This window comes from Diadema antillarum, unplaced genomic scaffold (genome assembly GCF_040938485.1).
Source record: "Diadema antillarum isolate AM-2024a unplaced genomic scaffold, OU_Dant_1.0 seq00000577_RagTag, whole genome shotgun sequence".
In the NCBI taxonomy this organism is placed as follows: domain Eukaryota; kingdom Metazoa; phylum Echinodermata; class Echinoidea; order Diadematoida; family Diadematidae; genus Diadema; species Diadema antillarum.
In genome coordinates, this window is record NW_027271512.1 from 472403 (window position 1) to 497134 (window position 24732).

Below are 24732 nucleotides of genomic sequence, written 5' to 3' on the forward strand. Positions count from 1 at the left end.
TTGGATATCTCAGCCATTTCAAAACCGATTTTCATCGAATAAACTTTTGATACCCCTTAGAACTGCATGCTCTTTGACATCTCATAGAGTGGTTTCTGAATATCTCACAAAACGTTAAAAGCTAAATCTTCACCTCGACCAGAACTGTACACACCCTTTAAGATACAAGGAAATATATTGATTTAATAGAAAATGGAGATCCACACAATGTTTAACAAATTTGTTAACTATTACCAGATGAAGATGCTTTGAAAAAAAAATCCTTTCATCTAAATTCTCTTATTGGTGTAAAATGTATGTATCCTATGCATAATGTGTCTCATTTTAATATTCCTCTTTAACAGCATAATATCAACAGTTTAAAGGAAGCCACATTTCACCAGTTACCATGGCGATTGTGAAAAGCAGTTATGACGACGTCAGCATCCCAACTGGAATGTCTGTCATTGATTTTGTCTTTGAAAAATTTGATGAGTATGGAGATACAGCAGCAGTGGTAAGTTTCTACATATTGCAGATCTACATTTATCTTAGCTTTTCTATCTGGTGTAAAATGAATCCAGCCGCAAATCGAATCTGTCTTTTTGTTCAATATTGTGATAACAGGTGGTGCACTCGATTGCTTGTTTGTTTTCCAAATATAAAATCTTGTTAGTCGTTCGTATGTCTATGTTTGCACATTGTTTGAAGTGATATCTTTCAACTGATCTTAATTAAAAGTTAAAAAAAAAGAAGCTAACATAGAAAAAGTTCATTACTGTGTTCAATGGCAATAATAGGACCACTTGATTGCTTGTATGTTTTCCATTATAAAATCTTCTTGTTTGTTTTGTGTGTACTTGTTATGAAATTGTTTCTGCATTGTGGAAGTGAAATATACAACTTGATTAAACTAAGGTAAACTGAAAAAAAAAACTAATGTGAAAAATGTAATAGTCCATATTATTGTGTTTGATTGTGATAACAGGTGTTATACTCGACTACTTATTTGTTTTCCTATATAAAATCTTGTTGTTTGTTCATATCTTCTTTTTGTGAAATAGTTTGTACATGGTTTGAGGTGAAATGTACAACTTGTCTAAACTAAACTAAAGTGAAAAATAGATAGATAAATACAATGTAAAATAAAAAATAAACTGGCAAATGTCCACATTCTGTCTTCATCATATTTTTGATGTGGTATATCAATAAAAGATTAATTCTGACCGTACTGTCTCTATCCTATATGGATAAAGGTTGATGGCTTGTCGGGACGCTCCTACACGTACGCACAGGTGAAGCTTTTCTCTCATCGCATTGCTAGCGCCCTCTGTAGGCAGGGCTACAGGAAGGGTGATGTGTTCGGCATAATGAGCCCGAATATCCCGGAGTTCGTGTTGATGCTGTGCGGCATTGGAAGGATGGGTGGTGTAGTAAGTGGAGTGAATCCACTGTACACAGCCGGTAGGTACAAGTTGAACAGATGTTACTTGTGTCACAAAATGCAGTTTAGAGTGGTTCAAAGCATCCCTGAAACAAGTCGGGGTTGTTTACATAGTCAGCCATATGTCACCTACATGTATTTATGATGACAAACAAATATGAATAAAAAAAAATGTTTTGTCTATCCAAAGTGATGTGGCACGTTGACACTTCATGCTCTTTTGAAAACTGCCATTTTGATGTAAATTTTGTGAAATGTTTGGTGCTCCAGTATTTTTATAGTTTATTCTACAGTGTGAAAATTCTGTGGATAAGAAATGGTGGTATCTTGCACTACTTCAGCAATGGCCTTTTGTTTGTATTCTTTATCTTATCTTTCTTGTTTCTATGTTCAAACTTTTGAAGCGTAAAAATAAAGCATACATGTGTCTTTAACAGTTTCTCCAGACCCTTTGTTTCTTTCAAAGATTGTTGGTTTTCTTGACTTTCCATAGTGTGCATAAATGCCTATAGAAACTCCATAGTCAGCAGTAGTTTTGACTGTGTTGACATTTTGAAAGCATGAAGAGCATGTTGCTGCTGACTGTACAAATATTAAGGTTAATCAAAAAAAAAAATCTTTGCAGTGGTTGACACTGAGATTTGAATGAACCTTTTGTTTCATGTAAAATGTGTAACTCGTTGTGTTTGAATGGTCTTCTTACATCAAAAGTCCTGAAAGTAACATTCCTACAAATCATTTCATCATTTGTTTTGATGGGTTAGGAACATCCAGTTTTGATGAGAGAAATATCACTTTGCTTTGAATTGATTTGATTTCTGCATTTTTCACAAAACAGATATAATATTACAAAGAAATATTTCCAGAAAAATTAGATGTTAAAACAATTAGTACAAACAATTAAATATTCCTAGGGAAACTATTAAATCAAATTATTTCAAAGAAATGGTGGAGACCACCATCATAAGTGAAATCCTGACTTGGATATGAGCCTCTACAGTGTAAATCCTCCTCTTTCAAACTCTGAGCTTAACTAAAAGCTGGCACTGGGTTTTTTGTGATGCAGGGGCACATTTGAAAGTTTATATCATTGTTAAAGTTCATTCATTTAGGTAAAGGATAAGCCAAACATAAAGACAACATACCTAATGTCATTTTTTTCACATGGTATGTTGCATGAATTCTTGATGTGTATTAAGTCCGTAATTTATAGATTTCGTAAATACACATGGCATGTAATCCATGATACTATGTAGGCCTATTGTAAAATAAGGTATGTTCACCTGCATTTTAATTTCGTGAATTTTGTGAGAGCTGAGATTTGTGGAATTAAAATGAGAGTTCTTGTCTGCACTATATGAAGAGTTTGTTTGCAAAAACCGATAAGTCCATATTTGCCAAATGGAGATATTTGCAATTAAAGGTCAAGAAAAATAAAGAGAATAATGAGAAAATTTTTGCTTCTTTTGACCATAACTTCAAAAATGTATGTTTATATGTAGTGACCACTATATCATTCAAAAGGTATTATTCTGTACTTTATGACAGTGACCGTACTTCAAAATCTTCAAAAATGGACTTATCTGTTTTTGCGAAAAAACTCTTCATATGCATTGAATGCCAGAGGCAATTCATGAAATTTTCATGCCGTAAAAAAGGCCATCAGCTCCAATTCGCAAAAATTTCATGCTGCGAAAATATCTTACTTCACAGTACTTTGAGAGCATCTCCTACAAAGCTATAATTTCATGGCTTATCTTCAATCCAGAGATCAATTTCTTCTTCAGGTTCATAATGGCTTCAAATCAGTATTGAGTATTAGCTAAAGTGGTACTCATGTCAGTGTAATTGGATATGTGATTTAGTTTTTGATGTACATTGTGATGTTAGATTTTGTCTTGAGTTTGTTAGTCCAAAGATAATGTATCCTCTCTATAAGCATCTACGTGGTCCATGTTAATTGCCACAACCTTGTCATAAGAGGCTGGGTCACCTTGCACTGTTTCTGTGTTTTCAGCCAGTCTAAACTGAGAAGTTGCTAACTGTTGAGATCATTTTTCAATTCTTTTGAGCTGGAAGGTGCAGTGAACTATTGTGTTGTCTTTTTAGCTCCCGTGAGCTTGAATTTAAGTGCAGTATCACGTCATGATTAATAGGATTTTATTAGATGGAGTTCAATTAGGAAATAGAGATGTAGAGGTGTCAAGATCAAAATTAGAGGTAAAATAAAGAAAGTTATGGAATTTTAGAGCATGTAGAATGTAGATATTGTAATGAATATATAGATATCCTCAATGAGGTGTTGTCCCTGTGCTAAATTTCATTCATCACTTTTTTCCTTGTTTTGGGTGCAGTGCTTATGTTGGAGCATCTTTGTTCAGATTTTATTGAGAGCAGCTTTTCCTATTTACTCAGCAATTTGTTCAGATTGGCATAAAATCTCACATTGTAAGTAATTGGGTGTCTCCTTTAGTTTCAACATTCAAAAGGAATTTGAAAAGTTCTTATTTTCCCTTTGACTTTGAATTTGGCTGTAAAGCCCATTGATACAGTTTACTGGAACTGCACTATAGAGGAAACTATGCTATTACTATTATTATTATTATTATCATTATTGTCATTATTATCATCGTTATTATTATCATTTATTATTATTATTATTATCATTAATGATGTGCAAAACAGTACCTCATATGTTTCATATGATTTAATATTTGATCTATGTATATGAAGAGTTTGTTTGCAAAAACCGATAAATCCATATTTGTCAAATGGAGATATTTGCGATTAAAGGTCAGGAAAAATAAAGAGAATAATAAGAAAATTTTTGCTTCTTTTGACCATAACTTCAAAAATGTACCGTTATGTGTAGTGACCAATATATCATTTAAAAGGTATTATTCTGTACTTTATGACAGATACCGTACTTCAAAATCTTCAAAAATGGACTTATCGGTTTTTGCAACCAAACTCTTCATATTTTTATGTTGCCAAGTTGGTCTGCTTGGCAATGGCAGACTTGAGTAATATGCCCTAATGTTTGCTTTGATGAGCTTGGCCATAAGGGGGGGGGGGGGGGGGCGGGGGTGAGAAGAATGAATCTTTATGTCTCTTTTTATGTTTGTTTGCAGTAAATCTACTGCTGAGAAGCAAAGGATAGAAGACCATTATTGTTTGTTTCATAATCTTTATGATATAAAGATGAACTGGTTCATCAGATGGAGGCTGCAGGGGCCCAAATGATCATCACTGTACCTCCCTTTGCTGAGAAGGTTTTGGAGGCAAAGAGCCGGCTTCCAAGAGTGAAGGTAAAAGGTTGTGCTTGTTACTCCAAATTAACCCCAAGAACATTGTATAAAGTCAACCAGCACATGTCTTTTAGTGGACAGTTTTGCTTAAAGGAGAATAAACCCCATATATATATATATATATATATATGGGCGATAAGACCTCGTATCTACTAAATGTCCAATGTTCAGGAGAGCCAAAAAACATGGCAGCCAAAGCACTGTGGCGAATGGGATAGCCTTTCCTTTGGCATGCCGTGGTGGCTTCATTTTTGGAGTAAGACAGTTGGGATTTGGACAGGACATCCTAACCCATTATTTGACCAATAATCCAAAAAAGTCATTTTCACCAAAATTGCAGATACAAGGTCTTATCACCCCAGTGACGATATATATATATATAAATCAATAATAATGTCACAACAGAGGAATGCAGGGAATGCATTAATTGCCAATCTTGATTTTAATGAATAATCCAAATTTTCGAGGATCCTTCCTCTTCATCAGGGATGACAGTTTTCACAATGATATTAAGCTTAATATCATTGTGAAAATTCGCACTGTCATCCCTGATGAAGAGGAAGGATCCTCGAAAATTCGGATTATTCATTAAAATCAAGATTGGCAATTAATGCATTCCCTGCATTCCTCTGTTGTGACATTATTATTGCTATTTCTAGTACTGCCAATACGCGTAGCAACTACAATATATCTATCTATATATATCTATATATATGTGTGTGTGTGAATATATATATATATATATATATATATATATATATATATATATATATATATATATTATATTTTGAAACAAGGGAAAACTGACCAGAAATAATTGTAATAATAATATATATAATAATTGTAAATATAATATATATATATACAGTGTGTATATATATATACAGTGTATATATATGAATTGAGTGAATGCAGCAATATTAGTAGAACATGGCAGTGAACTTTGATGAAAATCTGTTCAACCATTATGACTTTTTAAAACTTTGCTACCAGCATTGCTGGATGAGAAGTCTACAACATTTTGTGACTTTATGTTTGAACAATGATAAAAAGAACAAACGTAAATAGAATTCAACATATTTTCATTTCTCTAGCATAATGAAAAAGCACTTGACTAACCTCTTTCAGAAAACAGGGGGACTTATTTTGCCCTTAACATATTTATGTCAATATTAAGAAGAGGAAATGTGTACTTTTTATTAAAAACAAAAATGAATTGTGCACTTTTTATTTATTTATTTTTTTTAATTCTTCTCATGTTGTTGTCCCTGCATTATCTCATTATTTGCTATAGTCTTCTTACCAGTACTAAAACTTTACAAATTCATTTCTTTTGAAAGGATTGTCGAATTTTCCTCAAACTTCTCTGATGTGTTTTTACTAATATTGCCACTTTTGTTCTTATCGATTATTTATAGGGGTTTCATTCCCCTTTTATAAAAGTTTTGTAGCCATTTGTATGTCAATTACAGGGTGTGACATTAACTTTTTTTTCTCTCTGGTGGCTCATTCGGGCCTTTAAAATCTTTAAATCTAAAATTTTGGTAGCCCAAAAGAGATATGTAGCAGCCTGAAATAAAAGCAAAGGTAACAATCCATTTTAAATCGTAGTTGCCTAATCGGGCCACGAAAAGATAACCTTTTTGGAAATTTGGTGAATCAACATCAATTTCTAGTGGCCAAGACCACCAGGCCAACCCTAATGTCCAGCCCTGTCTGTTATATCACATAATGCAGTGGCGGATCCAGAGGGGGGCACAACCGGCGCACGCCTCCCTTTATTTTTCATTAAAAACAAAAGAAATAAAAAGGAAAAAATGAAATGAAGCCCGGAAGTGGCACCAGAAATATTAGTTGCGCCCCCCTTACAGAATTCCTGGATCTGCCCCTGTAATGGCCTTTTGATTACCATTAGTTGCTTGTAGTGTGAGAGGCTATAGGTTTCCCCTGCAAAGAATGGTATTCAGTCCTGGAAAGCTACAGCAGTTGTAGGGAACTGTTTTTGAAATGGGGTCAAATGTTCAGTAGTTCAAATGTTTCACAGTTGGAAGCACAAAGTATGTGAGTGCTTTCTGTTCAGTTTCCCATGAAACAAGCATGTATCAAAGTCCAAGTCAGAATGCTGATAGTTTGAGCTTAGTTTGAGCTTTCAGGAAGCAATATGTATGTGCTTATACACGTGTTTCCTCTTAAATATTGTTATGCTGTGTCATCCATGTGTGGTTTAAAAATAAAATAATGATTATTACTTTGGATGTCTTGGGCTGATGCATTCAAGGTGTCAGAATGAGTTTCGAAAATCACCAGAAGATTTTAATTTAACACTCTCATGTTCTCTCATAAATCACTGAAAGAAAACACTAATTTGTGATCATCTTGCATTTAATAAGTTTTCTTGTAACACATTTTGTTATCTGAGCTACCAGGGTTTCACTGCAAATTCTACGATCAAATGAAATAATACTACCAGCAGAAAATAACCTGTGTGTATCGTTTGGCGTTGGTACTTGGGGTCATAAATTGAACTTGACCTTGTGATGGAAGCTTCTGCTTTCCACCCTTCAGGAAAAGGGGTGTAACTCCATTGAATCTAGTGACCTTTTTGCCTAGAGATGATAACATCTGCATTCACCTGTAGAGGCAATTTAGTGCATTTGTTTTTAGGATGGAAACTTCTGAAATTATTTCTGAAGGAAAAGGGGGGAGGGGAGCATAACTCCATCAAACTTGTACCCAGTCTAGAGTCCTATTTACCTTAACATCTTTACCTTTAACATCTAACATTCATCACAGGCAGTGTACGTGTTTGGCGAGGCGGATGGCTGCCAACCCTTTGAGGATCTACTAGCAGATGACGGCTCGGCTTTCCCCACTCTGGCGCCCTCTCTTGATGACCTCTTTGCCCTCCCATTCTCAAGTGGCACCACAGGAGTGCCAAAAGGTGTCGTCATGACGAACAAAATGATCATCTGGAACATCACTCAGTTGGAGAGGTGACTGATCCTTCAGTGAGCACTAGTCATGAAGATTAATGCCAAATTTAGTCAGTAAATCAAATTTTGAAGTTGGGATGTGTTTAAAGACTGGTAGCATGGGGAAACGTAAGTGGCTCGATTGAATCAATCTTCATTTGCTGCTACCAGGGTTCATTAAAGGAAACCAAAACCCAAAGAGAAATGTGGATTGAGTGAAAGCAGCAACAATAGTAGAACACATAATATAATAATAAAAGGACATTTATATTGCGCAGCTACTATAATGATATACTCTACTGCGCATTACAAAATGACATGCATACAAGAAATTCAAACAGAAAATACACTACTTCAAGAGATGACTTTTTAACCTGGTCTTAAACTCATTAATTGTAACTGCTTGTCTTACAAACAAAGGGAGATTATTCCATAATTTTGGTGCAGCGTACAAAAATGCCCTGTCACCAAGAGTAACTTTTGATTTCCCCGATGGATATTTCAATAATGTTTGATCCCGTGAACTTCGAAGATGATAAAATGTTTGAAATGATGTTTTTAACTCTACAAGTTCCTGTATGTACACTGGTGCTGTACCATGAATAGCTCTATATACAATTAGCAGAGTTTTAAATATGATTCTCTGCTTTACAGGCAACCAATGTAATGCACGCAGTAATGGACGACAGTGAGAAAAACGAGGAGAATTACAAACTAATCTAGCACATGCATTTTGCACCCTTTGTAGTTTACCTAACTGATTATCAGGTAAACCATAAAATAAACTGTTACAATAATCCAATCTGCTTGTGACAAACGCATGGATAATTTTTTCAGTACTTTCTTTTTTTTCAGTACTTCATCAGTGAAAGTTTGAGGAAAAGTTTGAGGAAAATCGGACAATCGATGCAGAAGTTATGAATTTTTAAAGTTTTGGTGTTGGAACCGCTGGATGAGGAGACTACTAGAGTTTATGACGTCATGTGTGGACAGCAATATAAAGAAAATATAAAGGGAATTCCACAAAAAATTCAATTTTCATGAAAATTACACATTCCATCAACTTGATAGTGACATATGTTTAAAGGGTAGTAATTATTCCCCCTGCTTTCTGAAAGCAGTTAGTAAAAGTGCTCTTTCATTATGCGAGAAAAGTGAAATGATGTTTAATTTTCTTTATATTTTCTTGATAATAGTTGTCCACACATGATGTCATAAACTCAAGTAGTCTCCTCATCCAGCAGTTCCAACACCAAAACTTTAAGAATTCACAACTTTTGCATTAATTGTTTGATTTTCCTCAAACTTTCACTGATGTGTTGTACTAATGTTGCTGCTTTCACTCAATCCACATTTCTCTTTGGGTTTTGGTTTTCTTTAACCCTAAAAGGGCGGGGGCGGAATCCGCCCCCCCCCCCCCCCCCCGACGTTTCGCGCTATAATTCTGCAATGCGAGAAGGCCTAATCGCGAGGCGTCTTGACTTTGTTTGTTCAAGTCTCACGCAGCTTTTGAGACAAAACAGATTTGCAGATCAAAAATTAGACTCTCAATGCTTTTAATTAGGCTAAATGATCTTGAGCTTAATTTGCATAATTAATTACAATTAGAAATTGATTGTTTCAAAAAAATCTTATGGCACACTCTTGTAGATTATGACATGGGTCTCACGCATGCAAAATTTCATCGTGATCTCGGGGGGGGGGGGGGGGGGGGGGGGGGCGGAATCCATCCCCTCCGGTCAGCATAGCCAAAAAAGCCTGGCCCTTTTAGGGTTAAAGAAACATATATATATATAGATCCTGTCATCAAATATTCGCATTGAAGCGTTTGTAATGGTCGACTCCAGTTGAGATTCTTCAGCCAGGTGTGTAATTATAAATTAGAGAGGTCAATGATAAAGCTGTAATGTACACAAGTATAAATTTGTTACAGGGATTCTTGAATGTATCTGGGCGGGGCCATACAGCCATCCCACTCCATGGAATCCCTATGCTACCAGGCCTTTAGGGTAGAATGACTGTCTAGCTCATTAATTTAAATACATTTTGCCTGATTTGTTTGCCAGAAGTGTCTGTTTTGATCCCTAGTGAGATCAGTTGAGGCGGTATGGTGTTTCATTTTGGCATTATCTCATCTTTCCACAAAATATAAAGCCGCATGATGAAGGCCCTTGCATATGAGAGGCATAGCTTGGCATGTCAAAGATTCTACTCTCTTTGTTAAAGGAAAAACTGTTCAACAGGTTTTATTCAAGCATGTCCTAGAAACTCTATGAAATATACCCACCTGACATTTCACAAATTGGTATTAGTAAGACTATAATGCAAGCAGTGCAATTTTTGATCAAGATCCACATGGACAGAATGAGAAATGATATGTATTATCTCTTTTTAGGAGAAAAGTTGGTGATTTCCCACCTTTGTGACAATATATAGCAGATCTGTGTAACACAGACAATATTTTTTTTGTGAGTTGTTAATTGTGCAAGTTTCTAATGACTCCTGAAATTTACAAAAATAAAACACCACAAAATGTATCCTGTATATATATGAGGGGAATCTGAAAAAAGTGGCAACCAGTCACATTGTACTTGTATAGCTTATATTTTGTAAACTGTCAATCAACTTTGAGTGTCTCATGAAATATGGAAATAGAGTATAAAAATCATGAAAAGCAGGGTAGGGGCCTATTTAGTGTCTGATAATTTAACTAAGAACATAAAGCATATGATTACAGCAATAAGCTGGCATGCCTCATCAGATGAAATTTCAGAACACAGCCCTGATTTGAATAGGCAATCAGAAGACAAAGTTTATATCAATGGTAAACATATAACTTGTTGTTCTCTTTTATATTTTTTTTTTTCAATCAAAAGATTTAGAATTGAAGACTGAAAAATTATACATTTTTCAAGTTTATTCTTTTCTGTACATTCCACAGAAGGCTTATAAACATATTGTTATATTTAAAGCAATTTCATAAGCTGTGATATTTTAGATGTATATTCAAACTTGCGGCTAGAATTTGAAGTACATATTTCTTTGTTTGCCCATGTTATATTCACTGCAGCAATCCAGAAATTCTGGATGATGCACCTGGGGAGAATATGCTGGCACTGCTGCCGTACTTTCACTGCTATGGCCTTGTAGTCATTATGCTTCATGGCCTTCGGTGCGGCACCAGGCAAATCTGTATGTCACGCTTCGAGCCAGAGGCCTTTCTCAAGATCATGCAAGATTATGAGGTGAATGTCGACTGATCTGATTTCTCACGGAATGTTCGGATTTTTTTTCCTTTGAACAGAGCACCTTTTGTGTAGTGCTGTGTATATTATGGTAGCACAGATTGTTTCATTAGAAATAACTATGATGGCAATGTTGCTCAGCCCCTATCCTGTCTGCCTTCCCATCGAATGACTTGGGTTCAAACTGGTGTGAGCAGTTTTATGTGCTACCAAGCTGTCTCCTCTGGAAAAAAGGGAAAACACTCTGTCTATGAGGTAGAACATAGAAAAGAGGTCCAGTGCACGAGAGAGTCACAACTTTTGCACGTAGACGATCCCTCCTCACTTCTCTTTTCCAAGACCAGGGTGCAGCCCCAGTACAGTGTTCCCTCCCTCCCTCCCAAACTTGTGATAATGGGGGACTGATCCTGACCCCCTTGGGGTTTGACCCAGGTGGCTAGCAATAGTCAGAAACAGCATCAACTCCACTCATCATGCCATACTAATGAATATAATAAATGAACAGAATCAGATAAGAGTACTTACCCTCTCATAATTTTTGTGTAACTCTAAATTTCTAAATTCATTTATTACACATAGATGCATGCTGCAATGTCAAATTAAATAATACCTTCTGTAATAAGATGCCACACACACACACAAAAAGGAGCAAGATACTCTGGGTTCTGCTGTTGTTTACAAGTATCAAGTCTCTGCTCTGAAAGCATACAAGATGAAGCAAACTGTGAGCAGTTTCTGCAAACTCTGTCATGGTCATGTAATCTCAAGAATAGATGTTCCCTTGGAATGAAGTACATTAAAATTCTGTACTTCCATACAATATCACTCATTATTACCTATACGAGGTAGTTTTGTGAGACAATTGCAGTTGGGATTTTGCAGGGTCGTGGAGTTCAGCAGGCGACATTAGAGCATATCACGAGCATCCGGGGTTGTGCATATACAGTGGACTCCTGTTATAATGATAGCCCCTCGGGACCGGCAGTTTTCTTTCGTTATATCGGAATTTTGTTATAACCGAACAAATAAACAATAGAAATACATAGAGTGGATGACATTGTAGCCCAGATTTTTACTTCGTTATTACCGGAATTTTATTATATCCGTGTTCGTTATATTGGCGGGAGTGCATGCACTGAAACATTTCGGTCTCGTCAATCACTTTAAAATGACACGTAAACATTCCGGTCGACCACAAAGCGAAAACAAGACATTCAAGGACGTCGCTGCGTGTCGGTTACACGCATTGCAGAAGAACGCCAATAAATCAACTCATACAAGTCGACCACTTCCAGCAGCACTACACGTCAAACAATGACTATTCCATTTGTGCTCAATAACTGCACAGTGACAATCAGTTATTACAACTCTCCAAATTGAAACAGAAACTAAAATAAAGTGTAAAAACGTTCAGATGTTTGAAGTTCGCCTGTTACTATACATACATCTTGGAAGTTGAAGTTGAATGGTATACGCTGATGAACAATTTTCAATTATTCGACATGTTGGTGATGATCTACAGATTGTCAAATGTGGCTTGATCTATATCATAGTGTATAGCCGTATTCACATATTTTCTTAATTTACCTACGGGATAGGTAATAATTATGATATTGACTGGCCTTGAGGGAGATACCAGATAAATATTGCCCGTACTGAAAGAATATTGCCCTCGTCTTCGACTCGGGCAATAATTCTTTCAGTTTGGGCAATATTTTCTAGTATTTCCCTCGAGGCCAGTCAATATTATATAAATAGCATCATCTCCTGGCATAATACCCATCATCACAACTGATTTTTGTTTGGCGTTAACAATGTGGTATATCACAGCAGAATATGTCCCACCAAAAATTTCACGTAAGTTGGTGTTTGGTGCTTCTGATTCTGTATATCACAGATTAATGTGGCCTACCTCGTCCCACCCATCATGCTATTCCTAGCCAAGCACCCACTGGTTGAAAAGTACGACCTGTCCTCACTGAGAATGGTGACGTCTGGGGCTGCACCACTAGGGGGCGACATTGCAGCAGCTCTCAAGAGCAGAACAGGAGTGAAATGCATTAGACAAGGTAGGGGAGTAAAAAAGCAGCTGACAGCTATAATTTGCTTCATTTTTTCCGTACTCAAGCTCAATTTCACTTCAGGTTTTTTTTTTTTTTTTTTTCCATTGATTATTCATTGTTTGTATTAGAAATTAGTACAGGTACATGCTGAATTATAAATGTGAAATGTGCTTTGCTGAATTACCATCTTCAATTGATTAATGCTCAGCCCCAATTTTGGGAAAGTAGTTACTTGACCTGCCATTAAAGCAAAATATTTTATGGAATGACAAAGAAAACAGCAAAAGTCGCTCATCTTTAATATCCCATGTTAGTTTTGTCCATTCCATGTACTCACAGTACCCACCAACCTCAACTTGCAAGCTACATTTGTACCTTCTTATGATTGTCAGGGAATATTTTGTTTTGTGGTTAAAGTAGTTTTGAAGTGTTCCAAGAAGGTCTTTTAAGATGTTCATCTGATTGGTAAATCTCTATTAGAAGCGAATTTCATTGACATCACAGCGAAAGCTCAAGAAGGTAGAATCAAACTTTGATTGCAAATTCATGAAATTCACATCTAATATTTCAAGAAGGGCAGCCTTCAGATTTTTTTTTTAGCTCACCTGAGCCGAAGGCTCAAGTGAGCTTTTGCGATCGTTCTTCGTCCGGCGTCCGTCGTGCGTCGTCCATTGTGCGTCGTGCGTTGTGCGTCGTGCGTCGTGCGTAAACTTTTTACATTTTCCTCTTCTTCTTGAGAACCCCATGACTGATTTTAACCAAACTTGGCAGGTAGCATCCCTTGGGGGATAGGATTCCAATTTCTTCAAATGGGCACCATGGCCCACCTGGGGGGCCCCCAAGGGGGGCCCCAACCCCCCCCCCCCCAAATTAAGGAATCTTTAAAAATCTTCTTCTCTAGAACCAGAAGGGAGGGCTTAATTAATACTATGAGGTAGTACATTGATGACTGTAGTTTCAAGTTTGTTCATGGTGGAATCAGGGGTGCCCCCCCCCCCCTTTGGACCCAGGGGAGGGGTCCTAATGGGGCCTAAATTGTACATTTTCATCTTCTCCTTGAAAGCCCGTGACTGATTTTCACCAAACTTGGCAGGTAGCATCCCTAGGGGGATAGGATCTCAATATGTTCCAATGGGCACCATGCCCCACAAACCCCCAAAATCAATGAATCTTGAAAAAAAATCTTCTGTAGAACCAGAAGTGATAGGGCTTAGTTAATACAATGAGTTAGTACATTGATGACTGTAGTTTCAAGTTTGTTCATGGCGGAGGGGTGAGCGCATGACCCCTGGGTCACTTGTATTTTGTGCACACAGACAGAAAGGTAATAGGAGAAAACAATTTGAACTATTGTCTTAGCAAGCTTATCAATTCAATGTTTGTCATTATCATTGTATTGATTATGAAAGAGTGCTACTTCCTGTATGTATTGTATGAGTTTCCTACCCTGCCTGTCAAATGGTTGTGAATAAAAGATGACTACACAGTTATGCTCTGACTTTCAATCGGTCTCGTTTACATTTTCACAGGCTTCGGCATGACAGAACTGGGTCCTGTCTCTCACGTTCTTCCTAAGAGTGTGGATGTTCCCTCCAGTGTTGGCCTCCTGCTGCCAAACACAGAAGCCAAGGTAAGTTCCTTTCTGATTAAAGTCCCCACAGGGCACATAATACTGATGCAAGGAGTTGTAGTTAATTATTGCAAGTTATAATGAATGCAGTTTCCATAGTAACAATTCCAATATTTCCAGCTGATTTGGTCTTGTCCAGCTGCTTATGTGTGAAAAAATAATTTCTGTAGTTTGTGGCCATTCCAAACTGCTTTTGAAAGAAAGGTATGATGAATATATTTATTGAACATGGTAGGATATTTTGTTTAATTTCAGCCACCCATTTCACTTCACCGGGTCTAGGGCAATTACCCCCTGGGCAATTACCCCGCACCCTTCCCCTGGCCCTAATCCTAATCCTAATCCTGAACCTAACCCTGACCCTAACCCAAACTCCTAACCCTAAACCTAACCCTAACCCTAATCTTTACTCTAACCTTACCACTAACCAGTATTTGGCCGGGGGGTAATTGCCCTCTGGGGGTAATTGCCCGGATACGCACTTCACCATCTCCAGACTAGACGCTATTTTCTCTCTCAATCTGTCTGTCTGTCTGTCTGTCTGTCTCTGCTCTTTCTCTGCCAATTTGTCTGTCTGTCTGTCCATCTCTGTCTGCCTACCTGTCTCTCTGTCTGTCTGTCTCTTTGTATCTGGTTCTCTATCTCTCTGTCTGTGTCTGTCTGTCTGCCTGTCTGTCTCTGTCTTACTTTGCATTGTGCTGCCTCCTGACCACTTTCTCCATCCTGTCCACTCTCTACTCATACTCATAATCAATGTGCACTGAATGTTTTATGTTACTTTGCAATGTATTTGCATTTGCATTTGCATTTCACACATGCATGTTCAATTTCCAATCAATATACACAGGTAATACACTTCAAATGATTACATATCTTGTAACATAATAATACATATTGGTTATTGAAAGAACTTCATGGAAATGAAAATTGAGGGGCTGCTAAAAAGCGAACTTGTATAGTGCAGTCCCCTCACTTACGTTACATTACTACAATACATTAATTATACATGGCTTTTTTAAGACAATACAACGATACATGTACCGTACAAGCTAATCATTGGAAGTATACAGTTTTCATTCAATCGAATCGGATGGTAACATGAAGCATACGCTTTCACACATACACATACACATACACATGTACAGGTGTATCTTTGCAAACTATATATCTATGAAATCTTCTGTATATACGTTTTGTTATTGAATGTACATATATTCATCAAAATTATTCAGGGCTCCTTTGAAGACCACTACTTATTGGTAAATGGGCTACCCTGACAAAAGATTAGAACTAAATAAATAAAATAAATACAGCAATGCAGAGTGCTTTTGCTACATATACTGTACTAGAATACTCTTATAAATAAAATTAGTTCAGATAGCAGCCACTGCTTGCCGATGTACTTTACTTGCACGCAGTAGATTGTATGAAATCTAACAACATATGTGTGCATTGTATAAGTAGGCACTATGAATTCATTTCAAGTATCTTCTTGTACAAATAAATAGGATTGTAATTGATAAATGTATGCATTAAGCAGGCAAATCTGTTTCACATCAGATGTTTGATCTTACTTTGTGGTATGAGCTTTGAAGGGCTAACTGAAAGCACTAGGTTTCTTAAAGATCCTGTTTACCTTTGGGAGCAGTGATTTAAAAAAAATGTTCAAGATATCACATCTGATGCACATGTGTAGGTCAGTCGTATCACAAAACATCCTGCCATATGAAATTTTTCCAATAAAGCCTAAAATATAAAGAGATATCACTATTTTTCTCTTTAAACCGTAACTGTAGACGGTTTAGTCTGGAAACATTTTTATTATAACTGTTGTTCACATTTTGTATATTTAACAATACTTAACATCAGTTATACTGGTTCAAATTTTTAAATTGGTTGTTTCTATCCCAAACTCACATTTTAGAACTATTTTGAAGCACTAATGCTGGGTTTTTGTTTCATCTGCAAATGGTAAAATTATGCCTGTAAATGTGTCATGGATGCCTCATCAATGAACATAAAAATTTTACTGATGCTGTCATATCTATCCCTCCCCCCCCCCCCCCCCCCCCCCCCCCCCCCCCCCCCCCCCGGACCCTTACCCTTTATCCCCTGCACCTCTGGTCAGATTGTGGACATCCAGACAGGGGAACTCCTCGGGGCGGGGCAGGACGGAGAGCTGTGTATCAGAGGACCACAGGTTATGGGAGGATACCTCAACAACCCAGAAGCAACCGCCAACACCATTGATGAGGATGGATTCCTCCATACAGGTTGGTATCCAAGGGTGGGCTAGTATCGCTGTCCTCCGGTACAAGCATTAATTGTATACTGTACATACAGGTGGATTCACATGGGTGGGCTGGTATCACAGCCATCAATACAAACATTTGTATGCTGTACATATAGGTTGATTCTCATGATTTGTCTGGTACTTACATCCCTCCAACACAAAAACATTTCTATGCTATGCAAAGAACTGGTTCAGCACACACATTTTTTTTTTTTTTTTTTTTTTTGGGGGGGGGGGGGGAGGGTAGTAGGGACATTTTATACCCCCTGGAGATTTTTCAGTTTACGTGGTATTCCATCTAAAGGGAGAGATACTGTACTTTTATTCATTGTAGTCCCTGCAATTAAAATGTGCTGAAAAGTTATGTCATATAATGAGAAAATTCAATGCTTTGAGAAAAAAAAAATTAAATGTATGGTATAATTTTGGTTGACAGAGCTTTACTAAAATAGTTTTGCTTATGGAAGTTCAAACTTGTTGGTATCAAGAAATTTATATCAGTTGGGTGCAGAAAACTCAGTAGTACCCCAGATGGATAATCATAATAGTATGCTCTTAAGCTCATGGCATCCTGTAACCATGGTGATTTCAGGTGATATTGGCCACTATGATGATCAGGAGCTGTTCTACATTGTGGATCGTCTAAAGGAGCTTGTCAAGTATAAGGGATATCAGGTACGATCAGTTTGGCCTCAATTACCTTGTAGTAGATGGGTTCATGTGTGAAATAATAATTCTGCAAAACTTAAATTGTTTGCAAATATTCTGTCAAAACCTTGCTGTAGAATCAAGACTAACATATTAGCAATTGCCCTAGATAAGAAAGCTAAAAATATGCTCTTGAGCAAAGTAGGAGTAACATCAGTAGTAGAAGTAGTACATGTAGTTGTAGTAGCAGTAGTAGAAGTAGTAGTAGGTGTAGAAGAAGTAGTAGTTGTTGTTGTTTCTTCATGTATATATAATGATAGCTATTAAATGTAATGATGTGAATAATGGTGATGTAGATAATGACAATATCAATGTTGATGCTAATGATAATGATACTACATTGTACTACTACCACTACTGCTGCTACTGCTATTACCACTATTATGACTACTACTACAAACTACTACAAATGATAGTAATAGAATATACATATATATATATGTATATATATATATATATATATATATATATATATATATATATATGGGCCGTGACGCGAGAAAAGGGCCCTTAGGGCATTAAATACCGAAAATGAGTTTTCACCTCCACATTGTAGAAGGAATTCTGACGTATTTAGATATGCAAATCTTTTTCTGAAATTCCAATCCTAAATGATCCCATTATGACATTCAAAAAAGCATGTTTTGTTCCGAATCCTGTCACTTTTTGATGAGTCTATGCATGTGTGCGCAGTTAGCTAGTTGATCTTTTTTGCGCGTATTGCTTTGTCAAACTTCCGCGCCGTTTTCTGGCATTTGCGCGCAGCGGTGCTAAGGGCCCTTTTCTCGCGTCACGGCCCATACATATATATATATATATTTTTGTCTCGCCCACCGGAGGTGAAGGCGAGACTAAGGGATCCAAATGGCGTCCGTCCGTCGTCCGTCCGTCGTCCGTCCGTCGTCCGTCGTCCGTCACAAATGTTAAAGTTTACCTGCAAGACTCTCTTATGATGCATAACTCGGCAACTGTTACAGCAATGGCAGCCACACTTGGGTGATAGAAGCACTAGGGGTATCTTCATGTTATGGTGTTGTCAGAGGTCATGTGATGAGGTCAAAGGTCATTTGAGGTCATATATTAAAGGGTATGTGCAAGACCCTCTTTTCTATGTTAAAGTTTACCTGCAAGACTCTCTTTTGACAAATAACTTCACATAAGTTGCTTGGATTACAACCTAACTTGGGTCATAGATGCACTGGGGGTACCTTCATGTTATGGTGCCGTTGGAGGTCACAGGATAAGGTCAAAGGTCATTTGAGGTCATACGTTAAAGTTCACTTGCAAGACTCTCTTATCACTCGTAACTCTACACATGTTGCTACAATAGCAATCAAACTTGGGTGATGGGTGCACTGGGGGTACCTTCATGTTATGGTGCTGTAAGAGGTCACATGATAAGGTCAAAGGTCATTTGAGGTCATACGTTAAAGTTTACTGGCAAGACTCTCTTATCACACATAACTCAGCACATGTTGCTACAATGGCAATCAAACTTGGGTGATGGTAGATGTCTCTTGGGAAGTTAAAGGTAACCACAAGGTCAAAGGTTACAGACAGGGGTCAACGAACTTTTAGGGCCCAATGTTAAGTTTTTAGGGTGCATTTCGTTTATGGCTCATAACTTTTGATCCCTTTGTCCGTTTGTGACCAAACTTGGATGGAACATGTCCCTTGGGGAGGTGCAGGTCGTCACAAGGTCAAAGGTCACAGACAGGGGTCAACAAACTTTTAGGGCCCAATGTTATGTTTTTAGGGCGCGTTTTGATTGTGGCTCATAACTTTTGATCCCTATGTCCGTTTGTGACCAAACTTGGACGGTAGATGTCCCTTGGGGAGTTAAAGGTCATCACAAGGTCAAAGGTCACAGAAAGGGGTCAACAAATTTTTAGGGCCCAATGTTAAGTTTTTATGGCGCGTTTTGATTATGGCTCATTACTTTTGATCCCTTTGTCCGTTTGTGTCCAAACTTGGATGGTAAATGTCCCTTAGGGTATTGAAGGTCACCACAAGGTCAAAGGTCATAAGCAGGTCAATTAACTTCTGGGAGTTATAAAAAATATTAATTCCTTGTACGCGAATGGGCGAGACACAATTTGGCGATTGCCTTGTTTTTTACCATCAGCCTTACCATTATCATCATTTCATGATTGATTGTTATGACAAGGTTCCACCTGCTGAGCTTGAAGCCCTACTACTGACCCATCCTAAGATATCCGATGCAGCCGTCATCGGTGTACCTGATGAGGAGGCAGGGGAACTCCCTAGGGCCTACATCGTCCGGGTCGAAGAGGAACTGACAGAGAGCGATGTTGTCGAATTCGTTGCAGGTAAAGATCGTTTGTTATTTGATGTGTCAGTTTAGGGATTGGGAGTGGGTTAGTTTTTAGCTCACCTGAGCCAAAGGCTCAAGTGAGCTATTGCGATCGCTCTTCGTCTGGCGTCCGTCGTGCGTCGTCCGTCGTGCGTAAACTTTTTACATTTTCGTCGTCTTCTTGAGAACCTCATGACCGATTTTCACCAAACTTGGCAGGTAGCATCCCTCGGGGGATAGGATCTCAATTTGTTCAAATGGGCACCATGGCCCACCTGGGGGGCCCCAGAGGGGCCCAAACCCCCTAAAATTAAGGAATCTTTAAAAATCTTCTTCTCTAGAACCAAAAGTGATAGGGCTTAGTTAATACTATGAGTAAGTACGTTGATGACTGTAGTTTCAAGTTTGTTCATGAGGGAATCAGGGGTGCCCCCCTTGGGACCCAGGGGAGCCCCCCTTGGGACCTAGGGGAGGGGGGTTTGGAAGGGTCCTAATGGGGCCTAAATTGCACATTTTCATCTTCACTTTGAGATCCCCATGTCTGATTTTCACCAAACTTGGTAGGTAGCATCCCTAGAGGGATAGGATCTCAATTTGTTCAAACGGGCACCATGACCCTCCTGGGGGGCCCCAGGGGGGCCCCCCAAACCCCCTAAAATTAAGGAATCTTTAAAAATCTTCTGTAGAACCAGAAGTGATAGGGCTTAGATAATACTATGAGTTAGTACGTTGATGACTATAGTTTCAAGGTTGTTCATGGGATTGGCGGAATCAGGGGTGCCCCCCCCCCCCCCTTGGGGCCCAGGAGAGGGGATTGGGATGGGTCCTAATGGGGCCTGAATTGTACATGTTCATCTTCTTCTTGAAAACCTCATGATGAATTTTGACCAAACTTAGCAGGTAGCATCCCTAGGGGGATAGAATCTCAATTCCTTCAAATGGGCACCATGTCCCGCTTGGGGGGCCCCTAGAGGGCCCACCATCCCCCCCCCCCCACATTGAGGAATATCTAAAATCTTCTACTCTAGAACCAGAAATGATAAAGCAAAGTTAATACCATGAGTTTGTACATTGATGACATTAGTTCCAAGTTTGTTCATTGCAGATCCAGGGCTGCCTGCCCCCCCCCCCCCCCTGGAGTTGAGGGGGGGGGGATCCATATGCAGACCTAAGTTTCCAATGCTCTCAGGTAAGAGTGTGCAAGAATGCATGGAAGGTGAAATTGCGATACTCAGGTGAGCGCGTGACCCCCGGGTCTCTTGTTTTTTTATGCCTCCACCACGAAGTGGTGCCGGAGGCATTATTTTGGATATTTTTGTTTTTGTTTCTGCATTTGTCTTTTGTTTGTATTTTACTTATTGCTGTGCTTATTTCATTTTCCAGATGTAGTGAATTGGTAGTCTCTAAATCTGTTGGACAAGAATTTGAGAGGCCATTTACTATTCAACTTACATATGTATTCTCTTTTTTTGTCCCCGCCGAACGAGTTTGAGCAGGGGACTATGAAACGGGCTCCGTACGTGTGTGTGTCCATGTGTGATCAAATTGTTCAATTTGCTACTTCTCTGTCATTTATGAGCCAATTTTGATTCTGTTTGCTTTATATGATAGCACTACATGGGAGCTTTGAAACTTCTACACAGAATTTCAGTTGTGACCTTTGACCTTGACCTTTGACCTATATTGTACATTTTGCTTCAAAATGCTACTCCTTCGCCATTTCTAACCCGATTTCGATTCCGTTTGCTTAGTGTGATGGCACTAGGTGAGGGCTTCAAAACTTTTACACAGAATTTTGACCTTTGACTTCTTTGACCTTTGACCTTAATTTTTTACCTATATTGTACATTGGCTACAAAATGCTACTCCTTCGCCATTTCTAACCCGATTTCGATTCCGTTTGCTTTATGTGATGGCACTAGGTGAGGGCTTCAAAACTTCTACACAGAATTTTGACCTTTGACTTCTTTGACCTTTGACCCTGATTTTTGACCTATATTGTACATTTTGCTACAAAATGCTACTCCTTCGCCATTTCTAACCCAATTTCGATTCTGTTTGCTTTATGTGATGGCACTAGGTGAGGGCTTCAAAACTTCTACACAGAATTTTGACCTTTGACTTCTTTGACCTTTGACCTTGATTTTTGACCTGTATTGTACATTTTTGCTACAAAATGCTACTCCTTCGCCATTTCTAACCCAATTTCCCTTCCGTTTGCTTTATGTGATGGCACTAGGTGAGGGCTTCAAAACTTCTACACAGAATTTTGACCTTTGACTTCTTTGACCTTTGACCTTGATTTTTGACCTATATTGCACATTTTTGCTACAAAATGCTACTCCTTCGCCATTTCTAACCCAATTTCGATTCTGTTTGCTTTATGTGATGGCACTAGGTGAGGGCTTCAAAACTTCTACACAGAATTTTGACCTCTGACTTCTTTGACCTTGATTTTTGACCTGTATTGTACATTTTTGCTACAAAATGCTACTCCTTCGCCATTTCTAACCCAATTTCACTTCCGTTTGCTTTATGTGATGGCACTAGGTGAGGGCTTCAAAACCTCTACACAGAATTTTGACCTTTGACTTCTTTGACCTTTGACCTTGATTTTTGACCTATATTGTACATTGGCTACAAAATGCTACTCCTTCGCCATTTCTAACCCAATTTCGATTCCGTTTGCTTTATGTGATGGCACTAGGTGAGGGCTTCAAAATTTCTACACAGAATTTTGACCTTTGACTTCTTTGACCTTTGACCTTGATTTTTGACCTATATTGTACATTGGCTACAAAATGCTACTCCTTCGCCATTTCTAACCCAATTTCGATTCTGTTTGCTTTATGTGATGGCACTAGGTGAGGGCTTCAAAACTTCTACACAGAATTTTGACCTTTGACTTCTTTGACCTTTGACCTTGATTTTTTACCTATATTGTGCATTTTACTACTAAATGCTACTTCCGGCGGGGACATATATTACGCACCGCGTAATTTCTACCTCTCCTTGTTAATTATTGAAAACAACTAAATGGAACTCAGCACCCATCAACCTTTTTTTTTAAATCATCCATATTTAACACTATTTTGGGGCATGACTGTGTGAAAGAAAGAATTCAGGCTCCAATGTTTGTTGACCCAAGCTGCTGAGACAGTGAAATAAACGGTGATAAATTGAACTACATTTTATAGTAAGGCACAGAACATCTATATGGGTGAACATCACACATTAAGAGCTAGTTCTTGGCCATCTTGCAGACAAAGAGATATATGAAGAATGTGAACATTTTTTTTCTGTCTATACTCAAGGAAACTATTCCTACAATCTTATTCCTACAAAAACCAGACATTGCCTGTCAGATATATATGTTTTAGGTTTTTATCAAACTTTCAAATCATGCATAACTTGAGGAAATTGCTGGATGTTTTTATATCTAACCTACAAGAGTAAATGATAGTGTGCTAAAGCAACTGTGAAATACTACCACTCAACTAAAATGAATATCAATCTGCCTCATTTTGATAAACAGATTAAAACACAACTAATAGTTCTCTTGAGTATTTAAATTATGAAAATTAGAAAAATGAGATTTTTCAAATACATAGAAATAATGCAAAGTGTGAAATCACAAACATTTGCAGCATGAAAGTTCTGCAAATTGCCAACAATGATGATGTACAGTATTGTATAGGCATTTCAATGCTTTATGTAGACAAAAAACTTGCCCGCATATCACTTCCATGAAATTTGTACAAGTTTCATGCACAACAAAATTTCTGGCTGTAGAGCATGACATTGTAACACTTATGAGGTGCTATGGAACTATCAATTTCTTCTTTGCATTATACTTTGCAACAGGGAAAGTTGCTCCTTACAAGAAGCTCAGAGGAGGGGTGGAATTTGTGGCCACCATTCCAAAATCAGCTTCCGGAAAGATTCTACGTCGTATTCTGAAAGGGGGAGCAGTAAAGTCATAAGGAGGAATATCATGCCATTGTAACTGTCTTGTAATATGACATAATTAAGCCTTCCTGTTTTGACACCTCACTTTTTTTTTTCTATTATTATCAGATTGGTAAATTTTGTTGGTTGTAATTTGGTGTATCGGAGTTGGAGCATGCTCAACTGTGTGTATATATTGCAAACCACTTTTTCATGTAGGGAATCTTGGTAGATATGCATAATGTTGAATTAGATGTACTGTTTAAAGGAGCATATAGTAGTCATGTATCATATGAAGTGATTAAGCATAAATTGCTGAATGGAATTACAAGCTCCTGTTAGCAGACATCCTATTTTGTGATATGAAGTGAAACATATCCTTCACGAGAGATAATATTCAGGGAAATATTTATTTTATATCACCTTTATTATATTTTCAAGATTTATAGCTCATGTATTACAGTATATTCCTACAACTCATTTAATTTCTTTAAAAAAATATAAGGAATATATCCTCAACTTTGAAATTTGTAATATACAATTGCTCTTTTGTCTTTCAAACTTTAAGTGCTTACAATATATTCTTTGTTTGAAAGTTTTTTTTTTTGCAGGGTATCTCAAACATGTCTAGTCTTACATGCTTGCACCTTGTGTGTTATATATTTGTACTGAATATACTTACTCAGGTAGTGTTCAATATGCTCAATATTCTGCAAATGAATACAGATGTATTTATAGAAGACTAGTGCCATATCAATTTTTCTATTGTTGACCATCCATAATATAAGTATATCCCTAATATTAATAAGCTTCAACCTAATGACAACA

At 37.8% G+C, this 24732-nt stretch overlaps 1 protein-coding gene across 1 annotated transcript; it reads left to right on the forward strand.

The window, feature by feature from the left end:
* The first annotated feature begins 388 nt into the window (after positions 1-388).
* On the forward strand, positions 389-24101 carry LOC139735419 (uncharacterized). Its single transcript, XM_071646171.1, has 11 exons — positions 389-496; positions 1236-1443; positions 4625-4731; positions 7525-7724; positions 10774-10948; positions 12846-13017; positions 14541-14641; positions 16770-16914; positions 17527-17609; positions 19810-19972; positions 23821-24101. The coding sequence occupies exons 1-11, from the start codon at positions 389-391 to the stop codon at positions 23937-23939; spliced, it is 1581 nt and encodes a 526-aa protein (XP_071502272.1). The 3' UTR covers positions 23940-24101.
* The last annotated feature ends 631 nt before the right edge of the window (positions 24102-24732 follow it).